The following is a 22,014-nucleotide window of genomic DNA, read 5'->3' as shown; positions in this document are numbered from 1 at the left end:
TGACAATATGAAATAACGCAACCATATATCGTCATCTACAATGATCAATTTAACTGATCGTGCTAAAATTTCATGTCTATCTATGATAAATACCTTTTTATTGATAAATCACTGTCAAATTTTAATGCGTAGTTGTTAAAATGTTTAAGTCTTGTAACTTTGCTATCTCGTTAAAATCATTATATTTCTTCGCTGCCATTAAAAGCTATTATATACCTGATGCAAGGGAAGTAATTGTTTCGCAGAACATGCATGTAAACATAAACGTGTTACGTCCCATTTTAGAGCCGATAATATTGGAAGAGTCGCCTGTGCGGAATCCGATATGGGATGATGGTTTTCGTGATGAGGCATTAGCTTTGCATTTCTATCGGATAAACTTGACTCAAGATTTCGTCAAGTGTTCGGCTTGGTGATAATCTATATATACATGTGTGCCATTTCTCAGGCATCTCGGTTTATTTCACCTATCACCATCTTGGTCTTAAACCTATACAGTTATTATTGTTTGGATCTGGACTGCTAAATTTTTTGACATCTATAGCTAATTGGATCGGTTAATTATTTTAAATCTATACTTATTTGATCCGCTTCAATCATTTGACATCTATGCATCTGTATGTAATTGGTTGGACCGACCGTTTAATTAATTGGTCCAAGTATATATATATATATATATATATATATATATATATATATCAGACACTGTTTTTATCAAGGCTACCAGACACTACTTACCGATTTACAAGTAGACTACATGTTGCCGGTTCCTTTTTTGAAAAGAGAACATCAACTCAGTTTATCTTCTGGTGTACACTGATTCATGTGATTTAGGTCACGTTTCGGCATGTGACAACATACAGAAAGATATAAATGCTATCGAACCCACGAAAGGCTGATTGTGGGTTACCCTGCTATTCCAACTAGTTTAAACGGTACTCTCTCTCTCTCTCTCTCTCTCTCTCTCACACACACACACAATACCTACAGACTCTAGACCTTTATAACCTAGTTAGTACTCTATATTTCACACGTTCATACTGAATTTAATTTATGTCCCATTTAACAACGACTTAGTCACTAATTATTATATCCAGAACCTACAATGCTAGGTAAAAATTCAATGTATCCTTATGTCAAAGCGTCTCTTTTGTACTATTTTTTCTACTAATATTACTACTATATTAGTATTAGTGGAAGTTGTTGTTGTTGCTGCTGCTGTAGTTACTACATACCAAATCATCGTGAGTTCCGATTCAGATTTTCTGTGTTGTTAAATTGTCTGATCATCGTATTGGAATGTTTTTGATAATTTTACAAAAGGAATGGGCTAGAAAAAACGAAACAACCTCCAATCCCCAAAACCTACAAAAAAAACAAAAAAAAAAAACAAGAACAACAAAGTATAGAAAACAACAAGATTGTAAGCATGGTAAATAAATTATTGAAAAAATGTTTATTCATAATTTTACTATTTACATTACAAACTACGGTAATACAAATTATTTCAACAAATCACTGCACGAATTATGAACTTGTGTGTGAACGACTTAAACGAGTTTAGCCCTCTTTTGATGGAGAATATATCTTGCTATAAACATATTTTATAGATGGTTTGAACAAGTCAAGAACTTGTTTGAACACATTGAAGCCTAGTTTGAACGAGTCCGAATCTCACTTTGGAACTCGCTTGAATAGGCTCAGAACTCATTTGAAATACCGTAAATCTCTTTTTCCAACAAGTAATAACTATATAATCGAGTTTTAAAAGTTATTCAAACGAGATTTAAAATCGTTGAAACAAATCTAAGCTGTTTCAAACGGAATTAAACTCATTAATGCATATTTTTAATTTTTAACTTTTTAAAATATATTTTATGTCCCTAATGGATTTCAGCAGATTCTTCACTTGCCGTCCGAAAAAATGGTAATGGCAGAAGTAACATTCCCAGGGCCCACGTCTAGTTAGTTAACTGATCTTAAAACTCGATAAATGTTCAAAAGAGGAAATTACTGGTATAAAGTAGGACGGTCACGTGCAGCTCTAACGAAATGTCTTCTATCTAGGACATCTAATCACGAGACGGACTGAAATGAGCGTGATAATTACTAGAGCTGGGTACCGCGAACAATTTTGTACCGCGGTTTACTGAAGTATTTCTGAATTTACGGCGATGCGTACCACGGCATAATACCATTATATTAGACCAATAAGTTAATGTTAAGTGTTTAATTTCTGTTAATAGCTGAAAAAATATTGCTCTAATTTAAAGCATAATATATCAAGTATATTTAATTATTTCAGAATGAAAGAAAAGATCATATTTCTGCTGCAAAGAAAATCACACACCCCTTTTAAATTGTTAATACCTAATAGTGTCCGAATTTTCTACGTGTGTGTTATTGTTGTATAAGTTGCAACCCAAAAGCCGTAACTAAAGTGGGGTTATTAATCCTACACTATAATTGATACTGTGAATAACATGGTGCAGACAGCAAGATCCTACTGATAACTGTTGAAACCGAAGCCTTGAATGTTCTAGCTACACTTTTGATAAAATAGGAATGAGAAACTTTGAGTGGGATGCCAACATAAAACATATTTATTCAATAAACGATAAAACATTTAGTAGGCTTGAGAAATTAAGTAAAGTTCAGACAAAAAACAAGCGCGCTTTTGAAAATCCATGGATGAGTCGCAGTCTTAAAAAGGAATACATATACTTAATACATTGACATATGCTAGTAATAACTTAAACATGAGAAAATGTGAGTTTTTTTATTTATTTGATTTTGTTTTGAAATCCGAAAAACAAAAATATCTCTGAAACTTGGATAAGGCCCAAATACGTTTCACAACATTCCATTTGGTCACCGCTTTGGCATGCGTGACACGTTTCAAACATGGGATTAAACAAACATAATTATGATTATATTTGTAATTAAAGCCATTGATTTATGACATTTATCCATTGATTTATGACAGTTATAACCGTTTTGTAAAAATGATAACATTTAGGAAATTTTCCTGTCATGATTAACGAAAACACGCTGCTTATATCATTAAAGTCGTAACAAGATTTCACGGGAATTTCCGTACCTTCTTTAGTAGCAGAAACTACCGACCTGTCGCTACAGTGAAAAAGTACCTTGGCACGTACCATTTGAAAAAAAAAACCCCACAGGTAATAATGGGTACCTTTAAATAGATACGCGTGTAATACAGCAATCAGAAATTTATTTAAATTTTATGTTTTCAATTGTCTGTGTCCCAGATGAAGTTCTTTGCAATAACCCTATTTCTGGAGGTTATCTTCGTCCTCCAGTCATTGTCTGTCAAGCTGAACCATGACCTCGATCAAGAATGGGAACAATTCAAGATCACTTACCGCAGGCAGTACAAAGAAGACGAAGAACTGAAAAGGTAATCGAGTAATTAACTGTATATTAGCCCTTCACTTTTTAAGACTTTTTGACCCTCTTGTCTTCTTACAAATCGTCAAATAATAAACAGATTAAGACATATACAAGAAAAAATCAGTTCTGGCTGCTGGAACATTTTTTCAAATTTAACCTCCAATGAGTGTTTTACAGTTTATCTTTCTAAAAAGCCTTTATTAATTGTGTTGCAAAATAATTCCCGACTTTTGCAATACGTTCTGCTTTTTCATTTTGAAAGAGAAAATAGATTTCCAAAGCAAATGTGTCAGCTTATAAATCCTTGCAAGAAAAGAAATCTCCAACAGGGACGCAAAGAAGATTTGCTAGTCGACGTTTTAAATATTCATTTAATCGTTCCTCTGTAAAATGGGATGGAATATTAGACTGCTTCGCGTTATTATTTTTACAACAGGTATGCAATTTACCTGTTTGTACTGAGACTTATGGCATCATCAGCTTTATCAACAGCTCACCTATTATTATATACCGTAATTCAAAACAACTGAGTCACAGAAAATATAATTCTTGTCACCGTCTACAGTATGATATTCAAAAAATATTTAATTCTTAAATATGATTTTGACGGCCACGCTATCCGTTAAAATAACGAAGTTAATGTTCAAGTTTATGTTAGGACAAGAAATAATTGATTCTCCTTAACTGTATACTGAGATGAAGACAAATGTCGTTTTTAGGAGTTAGGAGAGTGGGACGCACGGAATTTGCTGTCCCTTTTAAACAATGTTTGAATAAATTGTCTTTAAAGAATTCACATGATTTAAAGATAAAATTTTGAAAAGCCAGCTTAATGGATATTTTGTTTCTTAACAAGTCGTGCTTCAGAACCATCTGTTTCAATAATTTGCCATCGGAGTTTCTTCTAACGATGGATTAATTCATGATTGAATTAAACAACATGGTCAAGACTTAATTTCTGTAATAAACATGTCTTTTGAAATGTATTTAAATGGCACCCACCTTGACCCGCATGTACATTCAGAATTTTTTTACTGTCACCAGGAGAGGGATCTGGGAGCGAGCAGTTAAGATAATAGAAGCGCACAACCTGGAGGCAGACAGAGGCAAGCATACCTATTGGATGGGGGTGAATGAGTATGCTGACTTGGTAAGTCCAATGAGATACGTCATGATATGGACGAGTTAAAAGCGTAAAGGTATGTAACTCTGTAGAGCATAAGAGCGTGATGAGCGGATGCATCGAATTATTACAATCAATAAAGTAGTTTCTCGTATCCAAGTTTGTTTTAAAATGTTATACATATCCGATATTTTAAAAGAGGCGTATTGCAGCTTACTTGCTTTTAACTATTCATGCTTGCTGAACCAGCTTTTTTGCCATCTTAACTTTTTTTAAAAAAGTCAGCAAATTTAAAAAATGTCTTGATGTGCGATATATTTAGGGGAAATAAAGGACCCATTCTATACATTCATGTGTCAGATTAGAGCATAAGAGCGTGATGAGCGGATGCATCGAATTGTTACAATCAATAAAGTAGTTTCTCGTATCCAAGTTTGTTTTAAAATGTTATACATATCCGATATTTTTGAAGAGGCGTATTGCAGCTTACTTGCTTCTAACTATTCATGGTTGCTGAACCATCTTTTTTGCCATCTTAACTTGTTTTTTAAAAAAATCAGCAAATTTAAAAAATGTCTTGATGTGCAATATATTTAGGGGAAATAAAGGACCCATTCTATACATTTATATGTCAGATTGTTGTCGTAGGACAACGTTTCCTAATCTTGGAGGATACGTATCAAGCCCTTATTCTCTCTTTACGCAATTGCTATGTGTATCAATATTGTTTTGTAACTCCTGAAACACGATTTGATGTAAATTTTATAATTTTTATTCATGGCTTTATATTGTAATAAGTTCCCATTATCTTTAGTTAGATTTTGTTTACTTGACTAGGGTCTTTTTTATAGAAATATTTAGAGCGTATAATTACATGGGATCTATAAATAGATACTCACGTATGTGTTGACAATTGCTAATGACAATCTTAATAATAAAACTTATTGACAACTTTGGGTTAATTTCTCATTGGCTGATGGCGTTTTGGCTGTTCTAGCAGAAGTAAGTAATTTCCCATTGGTTAGGCAACGTTACATGAATAAGCACTTCGAAAAATAGTCCAAAGAGAAGATGTATATAAGGAGAGAACTGAGCAACCAGATTCATTCATATTTTGGAGTCCTTCGTATTTCCCGTGTTCCATTTGTACGTCTGTATATGTGTTTTGATATTTTGCTTAGATATTGTTCGAGAGGAGAAACATGTATTGTACTGTTCAGTGGAAATAGAAAGTGCTCATTTTCGGGATTATAATATTATCCTGGAACTATTGTGATTTATTCACAGGAGGTTTGAACGATGCCATTTTGATAACGTCGCGATTTTTGCGTACTAGTACTTTTACGGTCTTGAAATTTGTATAGAACTTTTAATTCTTTAGGGCTTTCGAAGAACTTATCAGGATTATTTTGGATTCACTTCATAATACTGCGAGGTCCTCTAACATTTTCACTTACGACTTTTGATAATTCATTTATTTGTTAAGTTTTAAAAAAATTGATGGTTTTGCTTCATTCTGTTACTTAATTTATGACCAAAGATTCGTAACAAAATCTGCTTGATTTTACTAATTTAAGGCCTTAATTTTGATTTGCTGGCGAAAGTCGCTGTCTACCAGAAATTCCATCGCACCCAGACTATAACCAATTTTCCGTTAATCAATGAATGGCCACGAATATCACAACTATACATTTGCATTACAATTTCACAGTTGCATGGCATCCTCACAACTACTTAGTTTCTCCTAATTACATTTCCATAACGTAGCGCTAGTACTTAACATCCTGAAAATATAAATACAACTCAAACACTAATTAGTGGGAACTATGTTCCTACTCTGCCATCTCTAGGTCAGTCAAATCGTGATTTTAAGCCTCATTTCGCATGTTACTTAACACTATATTTAACATCAAAGAATGCAGCTCTACACCGTATTTACCATCGTATCAACTATAAAAGATAATGGAAGAATCCCTTCTCAGTTATTCCATTGTACAAAATATCAGGCTATTACACAAATATTCCACATGGAGATACACAATCAATCAACTTAAGCGGCTATAAGCTGAACTTAGTACAAAATCAAACCATGCCATCATGAAATCTCATCAGCACTGTTCTCCGTAACATTTTCCCCCAGCAAATGGTTAATTACTTGGGCTGAGGAATATTTCCCCAACACCTATTTCCCATAATCAAACAAGTACTCGCAATACCTAACGAATCCTTAAAATGGAGACGTAAATACAAATGACACATAGCCTAGATTTGTTACAATAGTTATCGGGCAGTGTAAAACATGCAGGAACAACGGTTCAGTTAACTTGATAGGGTCTACTTAAAAGCAAAGGGTTCACCCCAATCTGACGACTGCATACTATCTTCATGAGGAAGTTTATTAGCTCAGATGGTCTGCTCTTTACATCCCCATAATGGCATGACAAGAAGAGGGTTGGATGTTTACAACATTCAATACATCAACAAATTTTACTCTGAAAACCAAGTCGGCTTGTTACGCCATTGAAGGTCATAGTGTGATGGACTGTTGAAGAGACGTCATTCATTTATTATACTAGCCATACAGTGTGATGTCTAGATGGACTGTTGAAGAGACTTCATTCATTTGTTATACTAGCCATACAGTGTGATGTCTAGATGGATTGTCTAAGAGATTTCATTGAGTATAATAACCATACTCACATAAAGCTATAAATCTCTACACAAATAGTGTAAATATTTTTATTTTTAATTTTGACATCTTTTAATATAGACAGCAGAGGAATGGAAGAAAATGAGTGGCTTTGTAATGAAAACTGGCGGAAGCAAAATCACATGTGGCAAGTACAGCTCCCCCATCAAGCCATCCGATCTTCCCAAGGCAATTGATTGGAGAGCTAAAGGTTACGTCACTAATGTGGAAAATCAAGTTAGTTTATATTTTATGTACATATTTTGTACTACATATAAATGTGCAGAACATTTAAAACCTGCTCAATATAAATGTGTGCTTAATACTACTACTACTACTACTACTAATAATAATAATAATAATAAGCCAATACATTTGCAGTAATTAATCTCCCTTGGGCTACTCTATTATATATAATATTTACATGCATAATAAGTTGGGTACAGTTATGCTTGGTTAGATTTGATGTTTTAATCCACAGCAAGGCATATAGGTTATTTGCACAGTGACAATTTGTGTAAAGTGCCTTGTCCAAATATGCATCATAAATGGGGTATGAGTCTAAAGAAAATAAAATTAAAAACATAAAAATTAAAAAAATAAAATGTGTTATATTTGGTAGTTTAAAATATCAATCATTTGTCTTCATCAAATATCCCTTCTAGAACTTCTTTGTGAAAAACATTTTCTGATGTGACTTCCTTGACAAATTTAGGTAAAATATTTTCTGATGTGACTTCCTTGACAAATTTAGGTAAAATGTTGTCAGATGTGAATTTCTTGACCTAGTAGTTACAGCGTCCACCTCGGATGCGGTAGGTAGTGTGTTCGATACACGGCTGAGTCATACCAAAGACTTATAAAAAAGGTGCTAACAGCTACTTCGCATGGCGCTCAGCATTAACAGGTTATTGTTAGGACTGGTCGGACTGGTGTCAGGATAATGTGACGTGGTTGGACGTTGTGATACATATCTGAGACATGATGTCCCAGTGCGAGACATCACTGCAAACTGTCACACTGCAGGCATCGTAGCGATATGACTGCATGTTTTAAAAACCTATGTTAAACACACACACACACACACACACACACACACACACACACACACACACACTTCCTTGACAATATGTTTTCTGATTTAACTTCCTTGACAAATTTAGGCAAAATGTTTTCTGATGTGACTTTCTTTATAAATTTAGGTAGACTGTTCGAGATGAGATCCAAGGAATGTTTCAATCAGTCACTTTTTAGGTTTTTGGAAATTAGATTTTTGGGAAATTTATAAATTTGTTTATGCAGGCAAATATTTCAGTTTTCGCAACGAAATCTTACACTCATTAGTTTTCAATATTTCTTTGTAAGTTCTGAACTCTTTTGTAACTAATGTGAACCAGACATACAAATATCATTCTTAATTCATTATATTTTTTATTTTTTTGAATTATGCAAGAATATAAGTTTGCTTTCTTCCCGTTTGTATTTCTTGTTTTTTTCGTATATGATGTTATTGTATCTTCTCTGACTGCTACCTCGACTGGATCCATAAATTAGCAAGGTACATAATCGAGTTGTGTTTATTCTACCATACCAAATGACTACGTCACTGATTTTTCAGGGCCAGTGTGGATCATGTTGGGCTTTTGCAGCAAATGGTGCGTTGGAGGGACAACATTACAAGAAGACCCGCAAACTCATCGCACTCTCAGCTCAAAACTTGATGGATTGCTCCAGAAGTTATGGCAAGTTTTCATTTCTGCATGCAAATTATATACAAATCAAATCGCAGGTGTGACCTCGTAACAACCGATATCTTTCCTTGTATTTAAAAAGAAAATATGTTTGACGGATCAAATTACTGAATATTGAAAATAATTCGTCATATTTATCTGTGAAGTGAAATGCATACAGTTATAATGACATACTATATTTCAATATTTTCAATTCTGAATGTGTAATATGTATACACTTTTTCTAGGCATTGTAAACCCTATAATGGGATAAGTGAACCTGTATAAGGCAAACCCCTGTCTCCGGAGACTACGTTTTCACTTCTTACGAAGTCGGAAAATGTTAAAGACACCTTCATTTTACAGTAAATTATTAATAATTACACTTTTCTGCAGGAAATGATGGATGTTGTGGGGGTCTGATGGATTATGCCTTCCAATACATAGCAGATAACCACGGAATAGACACTGAGCTGTCTTACCCTTACACTGCAAAGGTAATTCTTTTGTTTTCTGTCTGGTTTTATCTGTCTTCCTTTAACTGACCCCTTCCCCCGCACCGGATTATCAGCACGCACAATGTGCAAGTCACAAATACACTGAATAATTCCAGTATGAAAAAGTTCTGCATTTGGCAAAAGAAAAGTAAGCTCCACAGAATGAAGTTCGTGTAATCATGATCATGTCACATTTATTTAATAACTTATAGACTTTACGAAGTGCATGTAACAAGGGATATGGTTTCGAATAAAACTCTCGTTAAAAAAACCAAGACGTGTTCGCTGATTTAATTCAAGCTTGTCCTGCTTTTTACAATATGTTGCAGGATGATACCAATTGTCATTTTAATAAATCTACAATTGGTGCCACGGAAGTTGGATGCATGGATATAAAGCAAGGAAGTGAAGACGACCTCCAGAAGGCAGTTGCCACGGTGGGGCCAGTTGCCATGGCACTGGACGCAGTAGAGTCTTTCGCGTACTACAAAAGCGGCGTCTATTCAGACCCAACGTGCCAAGCTTCCTCTGTCAACCATGCCATGTTAGTTACAGGGTATGGAGTGTACCAGGGTAAACAATATTGGATGCTTAAGAACAGGTACTTTGTCATTCAATCATGCCAGGAAAAATCAGGATCTTGTCTTAATGCATTTCGATATACTATATTTAAAAATATGATATATGTATGTTTATTGATGAAAACTCCAAAGGTCTCTTTTTAGGATTCAATGGAAAAAAATCGATCTTTCTTCCATTAAATTATGCTAATCGGTTGCTTTCTCTAATCTATTTAAGACATCAACCAGAAATTGACTAGGGCTGATTGCGATTTCTGTAAATGGCGTTGATTTTTTTCGTCTTTTGTTTTTATATTAAAAGGGCTGATTTGCTTTTTTTTAAATATTTGTTGTGCTTGAGTGACTGGATTGAAAAAAATATAGATACCAAGATTTCAAGATAATGAAGCTTTCTATCAGGAGCTTTAGAAAATCTACATTGTTTTGTGAGAACTTAATGCTTTAATCCTAGGTTGTATGGAGCTTTTGTAAACAGGTAGACTGAGCATACGTCTTTGCCAACTATTTCCATGGTATCCATTGCATTACAATGCCATGTCATGCCGACTTGCTAATACCAGTCTGGGTAGTGTTCATACTATTTCAATAAGTTTATGGGGTCGTTGGTTTGCTTCTTGTTATGAGCTCAGCCATATGCTGTTTACTGTACAACATCAATATCACAAAAAAAGACAGGAGATTAATTCTAAACCGAGTTTATTTAGAGAAAGTCTGATGATGAGTATACTGTAAAGGCGATGCCTGGATATTAAACTAAGATTATTTACTAGCAGAAACTTGTGATAGGCAGAGGATAGACTCGAGGAATCATAACGTTTGTCGTTATTGCTTTCCTAATTTATTGACACTTCTCAGTTCTGTCAGATACATTATTCAGTTCAAGTAGACGGCAAACATTGGATGCAATCTGTCATCCTGGTTTTAATCTTATTAGATAGCTAGATCGAACTGATGAAGTTATACTATTTGAACCATTCTGTAGGTCATGTGACTCCAACCTCACAATGCACCAGTATATCACATTCATACAGTTTAACTCTTGTATCTGAGGGGAGTGCAGAGCAAAAGGAACAAGTAATCAGTTTTAAAAGCAGTATCAATGTTATATATGTGCTGATTATATATATATATATATATATATATATATATATATATATATATATATATATATATATATATATTCTAATACTCTTCGCAGTTTCGGAACCAGCTGGGGAATCAACGGCTACATGATGATTGCCCGAAACAAGAACAATATGTGTGGAGTGGCTACGGTATCCAGCTTCCCTACAGTGTAGAACCCTATCAAGCCTTGAATAGACTTTAATTTGTTGGTCCGAATATTTATTTGAAAAATATATCCTTTGTTTTTAAAAAGCCGGCCTCTCTTTATTTCCCTATCAGTCAACCAGTCAATCTACGTATCTATTTTTCTGTTAATGTTTTCTTTCTGTATATTTAAATGAACGATTAAAGTTTCCAAAATATGTCTTAATTACTATTATAAAAGAAGAAGTATTGTTTGTAGTTTTCAAGCCAGATAAAGAAAAAGGCTGGAGAGTTGATGGCAAACATTCAATGTGGTAAATAGACACAGTCTATAGATGGTAACACATTGTTGTAACAAATGGTAACAAATCAAAATGGGTTCTGGTTGTTTCGTTCTCCGTCTCCGTCGTTTTATATTATTCGGATCAATGGATGTAAGCAGCTGCGTGTCGCCAACATAAAAACTGTTTGTTTCATTACTTCTCAAATAAAGACCAATATCCAAGGAAACCTATGCGACTTATTAAAAAGAAGCAAAATATTAAGACTGCATTTGAATCGGTTCCAATACTAGAAGGATAATTTTTGAAAGATTTAAGTTCGAGGAATCACCTCGTATGTGTCAGTTCCAGCTCTTGTACAATGCAAAGGTAGAAAATTTCTAAAGAAGGAAGTTTCATCTATCAACACGAATGTGTACTTTACGTGGCAATTGAAAGACTGGGCTTTTCAGAAGAAAGCATGATTACCGGCAGATTCTTTGTAACATCATCCGACGTTTTCATGTTGACCTACAATACATGAAACTCGAAAATAGTTATTATGCAATTTGAGGCTCTTTGAAATACGTGACGAAAGGTAGTGTTATTGTCCTTCAGTTCAAGATTCGTATATTAGTTTAATCAGGGGAATTAGCTTTCAACGAAACCCATAATAATGACACATTTTTTAACGTTGAAAGTATATAATTAATTTCCGACCGGCAAGACTTCTGATCTGCCAGGACACATGGAGCAGCAGTGGATGGTATGTGACATGTTTCAAGCACTCAAACTATTTCAAATGGTTTTAAAACATAATGATGCCCCTAAACGAGAACATATAAAACATTGTTATTAATTTTTAAAAAGACAATTGTACAACTTTTGAAACACCAAACCTTTTAACCTGTTACTGTTACTAACATACATTAAATCTCGAAAAATGACAACCGGACAGAACTGGTTTACACATATTCGTACAAGAATATCTCTAGCATATTTGAAAGTGTAAATCACATCAGAGAATTTTCAGAAATTAAAATACCACTACTGTCAGTTTTTCATCTACTCTTGAATAATATCGACTTCGTAAAGAACTAAAATGTTAATTTTTCTCCAGTACAAGCTAGTTTCTAGAACGCATTGCATTTGGTTCTCTTTGCTTAGATATACGACTCACATAGGGAAATCAATAAAGTCCTAGCAATATATCTGAGCATGCAAATACAGCATTTATAGGACAGTTCGATTACTCAGTCACGATACTAGCTTTATACTGTACAATAAAAAAGCTATATCATTCAAAAGGGAAACACATGCCATGATTGAGATATGAGTGATACATCACAGAGCGCATAAATAATGGTATAATACACATAAATAATGGTATAATACACATAAATAATGGTATAATACACATAAATAATGGTATAATACACATAAATAATGGTATAATACACATAAACCATGGTATAATACACATAAATAATGGTATAATACACATAAATAATGGTATAATACACATAAACCATGGTATAATACACATAAATAATGGTATAATACACATAAAACATGGTATAATACACATAAATAATGGTATAATACACATAAATAATGGTATAATACACATAAACCATGGTATATTACACATAAATAATGGTATAATACACATAAAACATGGTATAATACACATAAATAATGGTATAATACACATAAATAATGGTATAATACACATAAAACATGGTATAGATGAAGTGATACGTCTTAAAACATAGAAAAATGATATTATGCGCAGAAGCCCATAAAATAATTACGTACTTCTGCTCAAAAAATGATGTAAACAATATGCATAATAGCAGAAAATAATAATAACCCAAAATCTGTCTAATAACTAAAATAATTGGCAACGAAATATATATTGAAGTAATCTTATTTAAATAAATATCAAGGAGGCGAGGTTGATTTGAATTTTACATATCTGATTTGGACACGATGTAAAGGAAAAGACAAATGTGAACGTTCCACAGGATTACAAATTTAGCATTGCACTTAGATAATAATTAGAGTAGTAATAGGGGACGATTCAGCGACAATGGGAATTAGCATTACAGACCCCCCTGGGACTGTTTAGCAACTATGTAAATTTAACATTAAACACCCTGGGACTGTTTAGCGACTATGTAAATTTAACATTGACGAAAAACCCTGGGACTGTTTAGCGACTATGTAAATTTAACATGGGAAATAGATTTTGGGACCGTTGAGCGACAAGGGAATTTAAACAGGGTGGGACTGTATAGCGTCAAAGGAATTTAAACAGGGTGGGACTGCATAGCGTCAAGGGAAATTTAACATGGGATTTTTTTTAAAAAAAAATAAAAAAATAAAAATAAAAAAAAGGGGTAGGCAATTGAAAGTCAATCTCTTTTCGAGACCTATGAGTGGCCCTGAAAAGGGCCTTTGGATTTATGTTAATATGCCCTTAACATAAAGGGCATCTGAGGCATCTTCTTGTCCTCAAGCTGCGTCTTACTCGAGGGCCATAATCAGTGTCCTCTTGAGGCATCCTTGTCTCTCCACGTACACTCTTCGTATCCACAGACTGGTGTCTGACTTGTGGACAACGGTCCACTTGGATCGGACATACATTAGCATGTCCGTCCTAAACATCATTGAAGAAACAAGGGTGGATGATTCGACTGTGGTCCACATCTTGAGGCGCCGAGAACAGGTGAATCAATGCAGTGAACTGCGCTTATTTATAGGGATAGGAAGGATTGAAATGGATTGAGTTCATTGACCAATCCAAACACGCGTTACAAAATTCAGTCAGTCCGCATCTAATCCGAAGAGAACAGTCTGTGACGTCACGTGGTCTATATAGATTCGCTAGCGCCTGTGTGCAGTCAGTCGATGCGAGACAGTGATTCAACATGACGGAAACTCAGAAAACGATTCATTGGGGTGCACCAGCAGTTGAGACCGCCCAAGGGAATCCGGACTTACTTTCAGAAGAGGTAAATTGGGATTTTGTGGATTTTCTTACCTCGCAAGAATTTGTTCTGGAACCTCGTCTCCTTCTTCATTACCGCAAGTGGAGAATTTTAGACAGAGACAGAAAGAAGAATTGGAGAAATTTTATCCAACGACAAAAGGAAGCGGAACAAGCTCTTCTGATACAGCAACAGCAAGAAGAAGAAGAAGAGGTAAGAAAAAAACAAGAAGAAGAAGCAGCAAAGAAACAAGAGGGTTGTTCTGGATCTCATTCACTCCTCTAGTGATTCGATCCGTTGTGGAAATATATTAAATATCTTGTTTATTAAATTCCCGAACTCCCGTTTTACCGTTTAAATAAATTTCATTAGTTTCCGGATTTGACTCCGTATTCCGCTTCCGCTATTTTACTTACACCTGGATTTCCTGAAAATCGTTCAACATACGACACAGGACAAACTACTGTCAAGTACGACTATATATCTATTCCTTTGTGCTCAGGAACATTATTTCGGACTGTTCAATGTATTAATTATTGGTTTACAACCGTCAGATGTGTAGTTTCAATGTTTTGAATTGTATTTTCGTTTTCGTATGAACTGGACATTTCGTCACATATATATTTCGTCATGTAATTATAATTTTCCCTCTTTTTTTGATCATAGTGTAATAGCCCCTTACCTTATTTTTCAGTTTAACATTCTACTGTACATCCATTGGGAATTTGAATAAATACAAGCCTCTACACTGAGTTGTCTTTGTTTTCACCTTCGCCAAGTGGGTCCATATGTACTAGGTTGCACTGTCTGGTCCGGCCAGAACAGTAAATTGACATCAATAGTCAACGTCCCGTCGACCCGTGACACTGGAGCACGTTCCATCCGGTAGGCAACACGCTCAACGTTGGAGTCGAGGTAAGACCGCTCCTCACTAAAAAGTGGTAGTAGTGTCAGGGCATTTTTTAGTCCCCTAAAATCATGGACGACCTCGAGTCTTTACACTCAGAAGAATTGGGTCCAAGAACCCGTACCCTGTCAGAAAAGGGGAGAGAATCCTACATAGAAAGGAGAGACAAATATTCCCTGGACGTGGAATACCTATGGTCCATGCTGGATTCATATTTGAAAAATGCCGATAGCCCGCCTGAAGGCGTCCAAGTCTGTCTTGCCCTGGAGCAAAAAATCATACAGGGAAATGCCAGATATATGGGTCAGGTCAACGCCTTTACGAGCTTTCTAAAAGGAACTAGGTCAGATGAAAGTACTCAAGATTTAGATACTTTATCTCAGCTAGTAGACGTTCGGAAACGTGCTGTCGATAGGGCGCTAAACCTTCTCAAGGACAAAAGTCAATATGACGACACGAGGTCCATCAAATCACATCATTCTGGGAGCAAAGCTGGTTCCCAGTCGTCAAAACATTCTGACGCCTCAAGCGTTACCAGACAAAAACGGGCAAAAGCGGAAGCTGCTAGGGCCGCCATTCTCTTTGCCGAGAAACAGGCTGAACTTGAAAGAATGGAGGCCATGACAAGGAAAGAAGCTGCTCGACAAAAAGCAGCCATGGAACAAGAGGCTGCTCGACAAAAAGCAGCCATGGAACAAGAGGCTGCTCGACAAAAAGCAGTCATGGACGAGGAAGCAGCCATTAATGCACTCCGGGAGGCAGAAATTAAGACTGAAATGAGCCTCCTTCAAACCAAGAAAGAGTTAGCCATTACCGAGGCAGAAGCTCGTGTCTACGAGATGGAGGATGGTCCACCGCAACGAACGGCGGATTACTCTGACCGGATTAAAGAATACATCAAACAACAAAGTCAGCTCATTGATAAAGGAAACATCGCCGATGTGGAGCCTGTTGAGGTATCGTCTGGTACAATGACCAGTGAACCGCTACATGACGTACAGAGACGAACAGGCGAGGATAAGAACCTTGATTTTCCTTATGGAGTCCGAGAACATCGTTCTGTTCACTTTGAGTCGTCCTTTGATGATTATCAGCCGATTACATTTACTCCTGCCAGATTACTCTCCAGTCAGGAGCCAAAATTATTTCAACTCTCCGCAGACTCACCAGAATTTGTCCCTACTTCACACGACGAAAGACAAGGGGACCTAGTCCTCTCTCAAAATCATAGCTTAAATCAGGACATACAGATAGGGACGCAACATTCAACCCTGCCGAATGCCTCAGCTGTGACCGATAATGGGACATCTGAAATGACAAAGGTCTTGTTACGGAAAGATTTGCTTTTCTCCCAGCTCACGCAATATAACGACAAACCTGGATGCTATCATGCATGGAAAGACAGTTTTCAATGTGTAGCCAAAGAACTGAGATTATCAGACTCGGAACAAATCAACTTGTTGGTTAAATGGCTAGGCCCAAAATCCTCAGAACAAGCCCTAAGCATCAGATCGTCTAATGCAGGGGATCCATCTAATGGATTAAAGGAACTTTGGAAACGCCTAGATCGGAGGTATGGTTCGCCAGAGATGGTAGAAGCTTCCATAAAGAAAAAACTTGAGTCTTTTCCCAAACTCACCAACCGGGACAACGAGAAGTTATATGATGTTTTGGATCTACTGTCAGAGGTGAAATTCCGTAAGAAAAAGGATGAATTTAAGACTCTCCTTGCTTACTTTGACTCGTCCACTGGGGTACGACCTCTCGTATCTAAACTTCCTTACGGACTGCAAGAAAAATGGTCAAGCAGAGCAGCCAACTATGCTTCAAAGCATTCCATCGCTTTCCCACCATTCGAGGAATTCCATGCCTTTCTTGAGCACATATGCGACCTGAGGAATAACCCCGGGTTCCGACCCGTAGATCTGGACAATCCCACTCAAAAAGGTGATTCTGCAAAAAACACTCATGGAACCAAACCTAAAGTGAGTGTCCGCAGAACAGAGTTGGCAAATCAAAGCGACGATCAGCTAAAAAGTCAACCATTAAGTAACTGCATTCTACACAACATGAGACATACACTCGATAAATGTAGGGGCTTTAAGTCCAGATCCATCGAAGAGAGGAAGAAACTCCTTAGACATCACAACATTTGTTTCAAGTGCCGTGCATCGGATAAGCATGTCAGTCGCGACTGCAAGGCGAAGATTTGTTGTAAGGATTGCGGCAGCAAACAGCATACTACGGCTTTACACGTCAATAGGCCTTCTCCAAGTTTACCTCCCGAGGTTGCGGCAAATCATGGCGGGGAGTTCTCCAAAAACTCCAAGAGGCAAAATGACGAAGACGTACGAACTAAATGTACTGAAATCTGTAAAGGAGCTCATGGCAAGTCATGCGCCAAAATCTTACCGGTCAATGTTTACAACAAAGACAATCCAAATAAATTTCTTAGACTCTATGCTATTATCGACGACCAAAGCAACAGATCCTTAGCCCTGCCAAGTTTATTTGACTCTTTTGATGTCAGATCAGAACTTGAGAGTTACACCCTAAACACTTGTTCCGGTCGAGTCACTACCTCCGGTCGGAGAGGAAGTGATTTCATCGTAGAATCCATCAATGGAGACGTCGAGTTGGAACTTCCGACACTCATCGAGTGTGACAACATACCTGATGATAAAAGCGAGATTGCAACTCCAGAAGTTGTAAAGTTCCATGAACACTTAAACGATCTTATTGGGTCTATCAAACCAATAGACAGGAGAAAAGAGATTATGCTACTGATCGGAAGAGACTTGGCAGAGGCTCATTACGTTCTAGAACAACGAATAGGTCATCGAGGAGCACCATACGCCCAGCGACTCAAGCTAGGATGGGTGGTCATAGGAGAAGCATGTTTAGATAAGCAACATGCGCCCGATAATGTCAACGTCAGCTGAACTCATGTTTCACCTTCGGGTCAGCCGACAACCCTAGTGCCATGTCACAACTATTTGGAAGTACGGGAGCAACTTTCTAATCCCGCACTAAATTGCAAAGATAGCGAGTTTGGTTCCTCAGTTTTCGAGAGGACAAAGGACGACGACAAGACTGGTAAGTCGCACGAGGACAGAATATTCATGCAACAAATGGATAATGAGTTTCAAATAGACTCAACTGGGCACTGGGTAGCTCCGTTACCCTTCAAGTCACCTAGGCCGCCACTGCCGAACAACGAGCCCCAGGCAAAATATAGGGCACAACTTCTTGACGCCAATCTGAAGAAAAATACTAGGAAACGTGAACACTTCCTTGAATTTATGGCAAAAATCTTGGACAATCATCATGCCGAGGTAGCTCCACCGCTAGCGGCAAACGAAGAATGCTGGTATTTACCATTGTTTGGGGTTTACCATACGAGAAAACCCGATCAAATACGAGGCGTGTTCGATTCATCTGCAAAACACCAAGGAGTGTCATTGAATGACGTACTGCTTACAGGACCCGACTTAATCAACAATCTTATTGGTGTACTTCTTCTCTTTAGAAGGGAAATGGTAGCTGTTACCGCAGACTTGCGGCACATGTTTCACTGCTTCATCGTCCGAGAGGACCACCGAAACTATTTGCGTTTCTTTTGGTATGAGAACAATGACATCAATAAGAAACTCACTGAGTACAGGATGAGAGTACATGTATTTGGAAACAGTCCATCTCCAGCCGTCGCAAATCTGGGAATACGTAAGGCCGCTTTGAAAGCTGAACCTGAGTACGGAAGCCAGGTTACATCGTTCGTCTCCAGAGACTTCTATGTCGACGATGGGTTAACTTCTTGCCCAACACAAAATTGCATCGAATAGCCCTGAAGTAATGGCTGCTTTTCCAACAACCGATCTGGCATCTAATTTGAAAGATCTAGATTTAGACTCGGAAGAAAAACCGCTCCAACGGAGTCTTGGTCTAATATGGGATGTCAACGCGGACAAATTTCTGCTTGAACTGTCTTCCGATCAAAAACCAATTACCCGTAGAGGAATCTTATCAACGATCAACAGCATTTTTGATCCGCTCGGATTTCTATCTCCCGTTATCATATATGGGAAACTCATCCTTCGAGACATTGTCTTAGAGACCATAGATTGGGACGAGCCCGTATCCGAGGAAATTGCCTCCAAATGGGAGTCTTGGAAAAACGCCCTTGAACCACTTAAAAACTTGAGAATATCAAGGACATATGTGGCCGAACTTAGCAAATGCATCACCAGGGAACTCCATGTCTACTCGGATGCTTCAGAGAAAGCTATTGCCGCCGTCGTTTATCTTCGAACGAGAAACGTCAATAACCATTATCACGTAGGATTTGTTATTGGAAAGGCTAAAGTAGCCCCCCAAACTGGAACCACGATTCCAAGAAAAGAACTTTGTGCCGCGGTCCTAGCTGTGGAGATTATTACACCGACAGCAAGGTCGTTCTTGGTTACATATGCAACTCAACTAGGAGATTCTATGTCTATGTGGCGAATAGAGTGGAGAAAATTCGCAAATTTTCAGATCCCGATCAATGGAATTATGTTCCAACGGATCAAAATCCTTCAGACTCTGCAACGAGGTCGATACAGGCTGTAGACCTTCAAGCTAGCAGTTGGCTCAATGGACCCCAACAATTATTTGAGTCGACCCCTCAGCAAGGTGAGACCCATGAGGTCGTAATGCCCAACGACGACATCGAAATTCGCACGGCATTTACCACTGTCGACCCTACGAAGGTAAATTCATCATGTAGTGGACTAGGAACCGCCAGATTCGAGCGTTCTTCGTCATGGAAGAGTCTGATTGCGGAGATTAATCACCTTCGACTAATTGCTCGCCAACGGAAATGTGGGAAATCAGCTGACTTTAAAGTATTGTCAGAAAGCCAAGTGTCAGAAGATCTCATCTTGAGAGCCACACAGGGCGAATTCTACGGCAAGGAAGTGGCCGCACTTCAAATGGGAGAACAAATTTCCAAACGCAGCCCGCTAATCAAATTGAACCCAACATGGGACACTACCCGGAATATTCTACGGGTAGGGGGACGCTTGGAACACTCCAAGGAAAACCTTGAGATTATAAAACCCATAATTGTACCTGGCAACAGCCCCATCGCATCCCTTTTGGTCAGACACTGCCATGAGAAAGTGAAACACCAGGGCCGTCACATCACTGAAGGTGCCATCAGGTCAGCAGGATACTGGATTACCTCTGGTAAACACCTGATATCCAGCGTCATACACAAATGTGTAATTTGCAGAATGTTAAGGAGGGAGCCACAACACCAAATTATGGCTGACTTGCCTTCGGATCGCCTCGAGCCAGGACCTCCCTTCACCAACGTAGGTGTTGAGTTTTTGGACCTTGGGAAGTTCTCACAAGGAAAACCAGAGGCGGATCGGCTAACTCAAAACGTTGGGCCGTCATGTTTGCATGCCTTGTAATAAGAGCAGTTCACATCGAAGTCATCGAAGAAATGTCATCATCATCATTTATGAACGCTCTTCGAAGATTCCAGCCTATCCGTGGACCCGTGAAGCTTTTCCGCTCTTATCAAGGAACAAACTTTATCGGAGCCGTTGATGACTTGAAAATCAACCACGGACCAATAAAAAACTATCTATTGGAGAACAGGACAGAATGGAAGTTCAATCCACCCCATTCTTCACACATGGGAGGTGCATGGGAACGTATGATTGGCACCGCCAGACGGATTCTTGACGCCATGCTCGCCGAATCGCCGAGCAGGAAATTCCTCACTCACGAAGTTCTCAGCACATTTATGGCTGAGGTCTGCGCCATTATCAACTCCAGACCACTGACTCCTGTCTCAACGGATCCGGAGAATCCTCTTGTTCTGACACCAGCGATCCTCTTGACGCAAAATATCGACTACGCTTACAAGTCAGACGAGTTGGGAGATACATGTCCCGCAGACTTGTATCGTTCTCAATGGAAGCGAGTGCAAGCTTTAGCTCAGACCTTCTGGTCACGTTGGAGGAAAGAGTATCTTCCGTCACTTCAGGACAGGAGAAAATGGACGGTTCAACAACGGAATCTAACCGAAGGAGACGTCGTTCTTGTGAGGGACAGTTCGGTGTGCAGGAATCAGTGGCCAGTTGGCATTGTCACAAGAGCAATAAAAGGATCCGATGATCACGTCCGAAAGGCAGACGTCCGGATCGTTGTTGGTGATAAATGTGAACCTAAAATTTACACCCGTCCGATTACCGAACTTATACTTCTGATTGACTAAAGACATTCATTGGATCATCGTTCATTGGTCATCGACATTCAGACAATTACCGTTTTTCCATTTGCATAACTGTTGGATAGGAATCCATTCATGTGACATTCGTTGGGTTTACGTTTTATTCGCATATTCGTATTTCTATATATCTTGGATATATATCTGGGATTTATGTGCTTTATTTATTCACATATATTAATTTGGATTACTGTGTATCCACAATATCGTTTTATATTCTAAAATAGAATAAGTGGTAGTGGTATCTCTATAGATACCAGGCGGGGAG

General features: G+C 37.7%; 3 protein-coding genes across 3 annotated transcripts; all 3 read left to right on the top strand.

The window, feature by feature from the left end:
• Positions 1 to 313: 313 nt before the first annotated feature.
• LOC149781216 (cathepsin L-like peptidase) lies at positions 314 to 12,382 on the top strand. Its single transcript, XM_089934719.1, has 9 exons — positions 314 to 412; positions 720 to 935; positions 3,276 to 3,424; positions 4,462 to 4,567; positions 7,311 to 7,466; positions 8,848 to 8,971; positions 9,356 to 9,456; positions 9,786 to 10,057; positions 11,236 to 12,382. Exons 3-9 carry the CDS (start codon positions 3,276 to 3,278, stop codon positions 11,333 to 11,335), a joined length of 1,008 nt encoding a protein of 335 aa, XP_089790845.1. The 5' UTR covers positions 314 to 412; positions 720 to 935; the 3' UTR covers positions 11,336 to 12,382.
• A 6,215-nt stretch (positions 12,383 to 18,597) lies between these two features.
• Positions 18,598 to 20,074, top strand: LOC149781215 (uncharacterized). Its single transcript, XM_089934681.1, has 2 exons — positions 18,598 to 19,217; positions 19,309 to 20,074. The coding sequence occupies exons 1-2, from the start codon at positions 18,598 to 18,600 to the stop codon at positions 20,072 to 20,074; spliced, it is 1,386 nt and encodes a 461-aa protein (XP_089790807.1).
• Positions 20,075 to 20,954: 880 nt separating this feature from the next.
• On the top strand, positions 20,955 to 21,734 carry LOC149781214 (uncharacterized). The gene has a single exon (XM_089934680.1). The coding sequence runs from the start codon at positions 20,955 to 20,957 to the stop codon at positions 21,732 to 21,734; it is 780 nt and encodes a 259-aa protein (XP_089790806.1).
• The last annotated feature ends 280 nt before the right edge of the window (positions 21,735 to 22,014 follow it).

The sequence above is a fragment of the Sinohyriopsis cumingii genome, chromosome 15, assembly GCF_028554795.1.
Source record: "Sinohyriopsis cumingii isolate HCF-2022 chromosome 15, ASM2855479v2, whole genome shotgun sequence".
Classification (NCBI taxonomy): domain Eukaryota; kingdom Metazoa; phylum Mollusca; class Bivalvia; order Unionida; family Unionidae; genus Sinohyriopsis; species Sinohyriopsis cumingii.
The sequence above is the reverse complement of the archived record's forward strand: the minus strand, read 5'-3'. Positions and strand labels throughout refer to the sequence as shown.

What these genes read in the sequence shown, in the direction of transcription:
- LOC149781216 (XM_089934719.1), top strand. Translation starts at nt 3,276, where the DNA reads ATGAAGTTCTTTGCAATAACCCTATTTCTGGAGGTTATCTTCGTCCTC. An exon ending in TCACTAATGTGGAAAATCAA is followed by an intron (nt 7,467 to 8,847) that starts GTTAGTTTATAT and finishes CTGATTTTTCAG; the next exon opens with GGCCAGTGTGGATCATGTTG. An exon ending in CTTACCCTTACACTGCAAAG is followed by an intron (nt 9,457 to 9,785) that starts GTAATTCTTTTG and finishes AATATGTTGCAG; the next exon opens with GATGATACCAATTGTCATTT.
- LOC149781215 (XM_089934681.1), top strand. Translation starts at nt 18,598, where the DNA reads ATGGATAATGAGTTTCAAATAGACTCAACTGGGCACTGGGTAGCTCCG. An exon ending in GCTTTGAAAGCTGAACCTGA is followed by an intron (nt 19,218 to 19,308) that starts GTACGGAAGCCA and finishes TGCATCGAATAG; the next exon opens with CCCTGAAGTAATGGCTGCTT.
- LOC149781214 (XM_089934680.1), top strand. Translation starts at nt 20,955, where the DNA reads ATGTCATCATCATCATTTATGAACGCTCTTCGAAGATTCCAGCCTATC.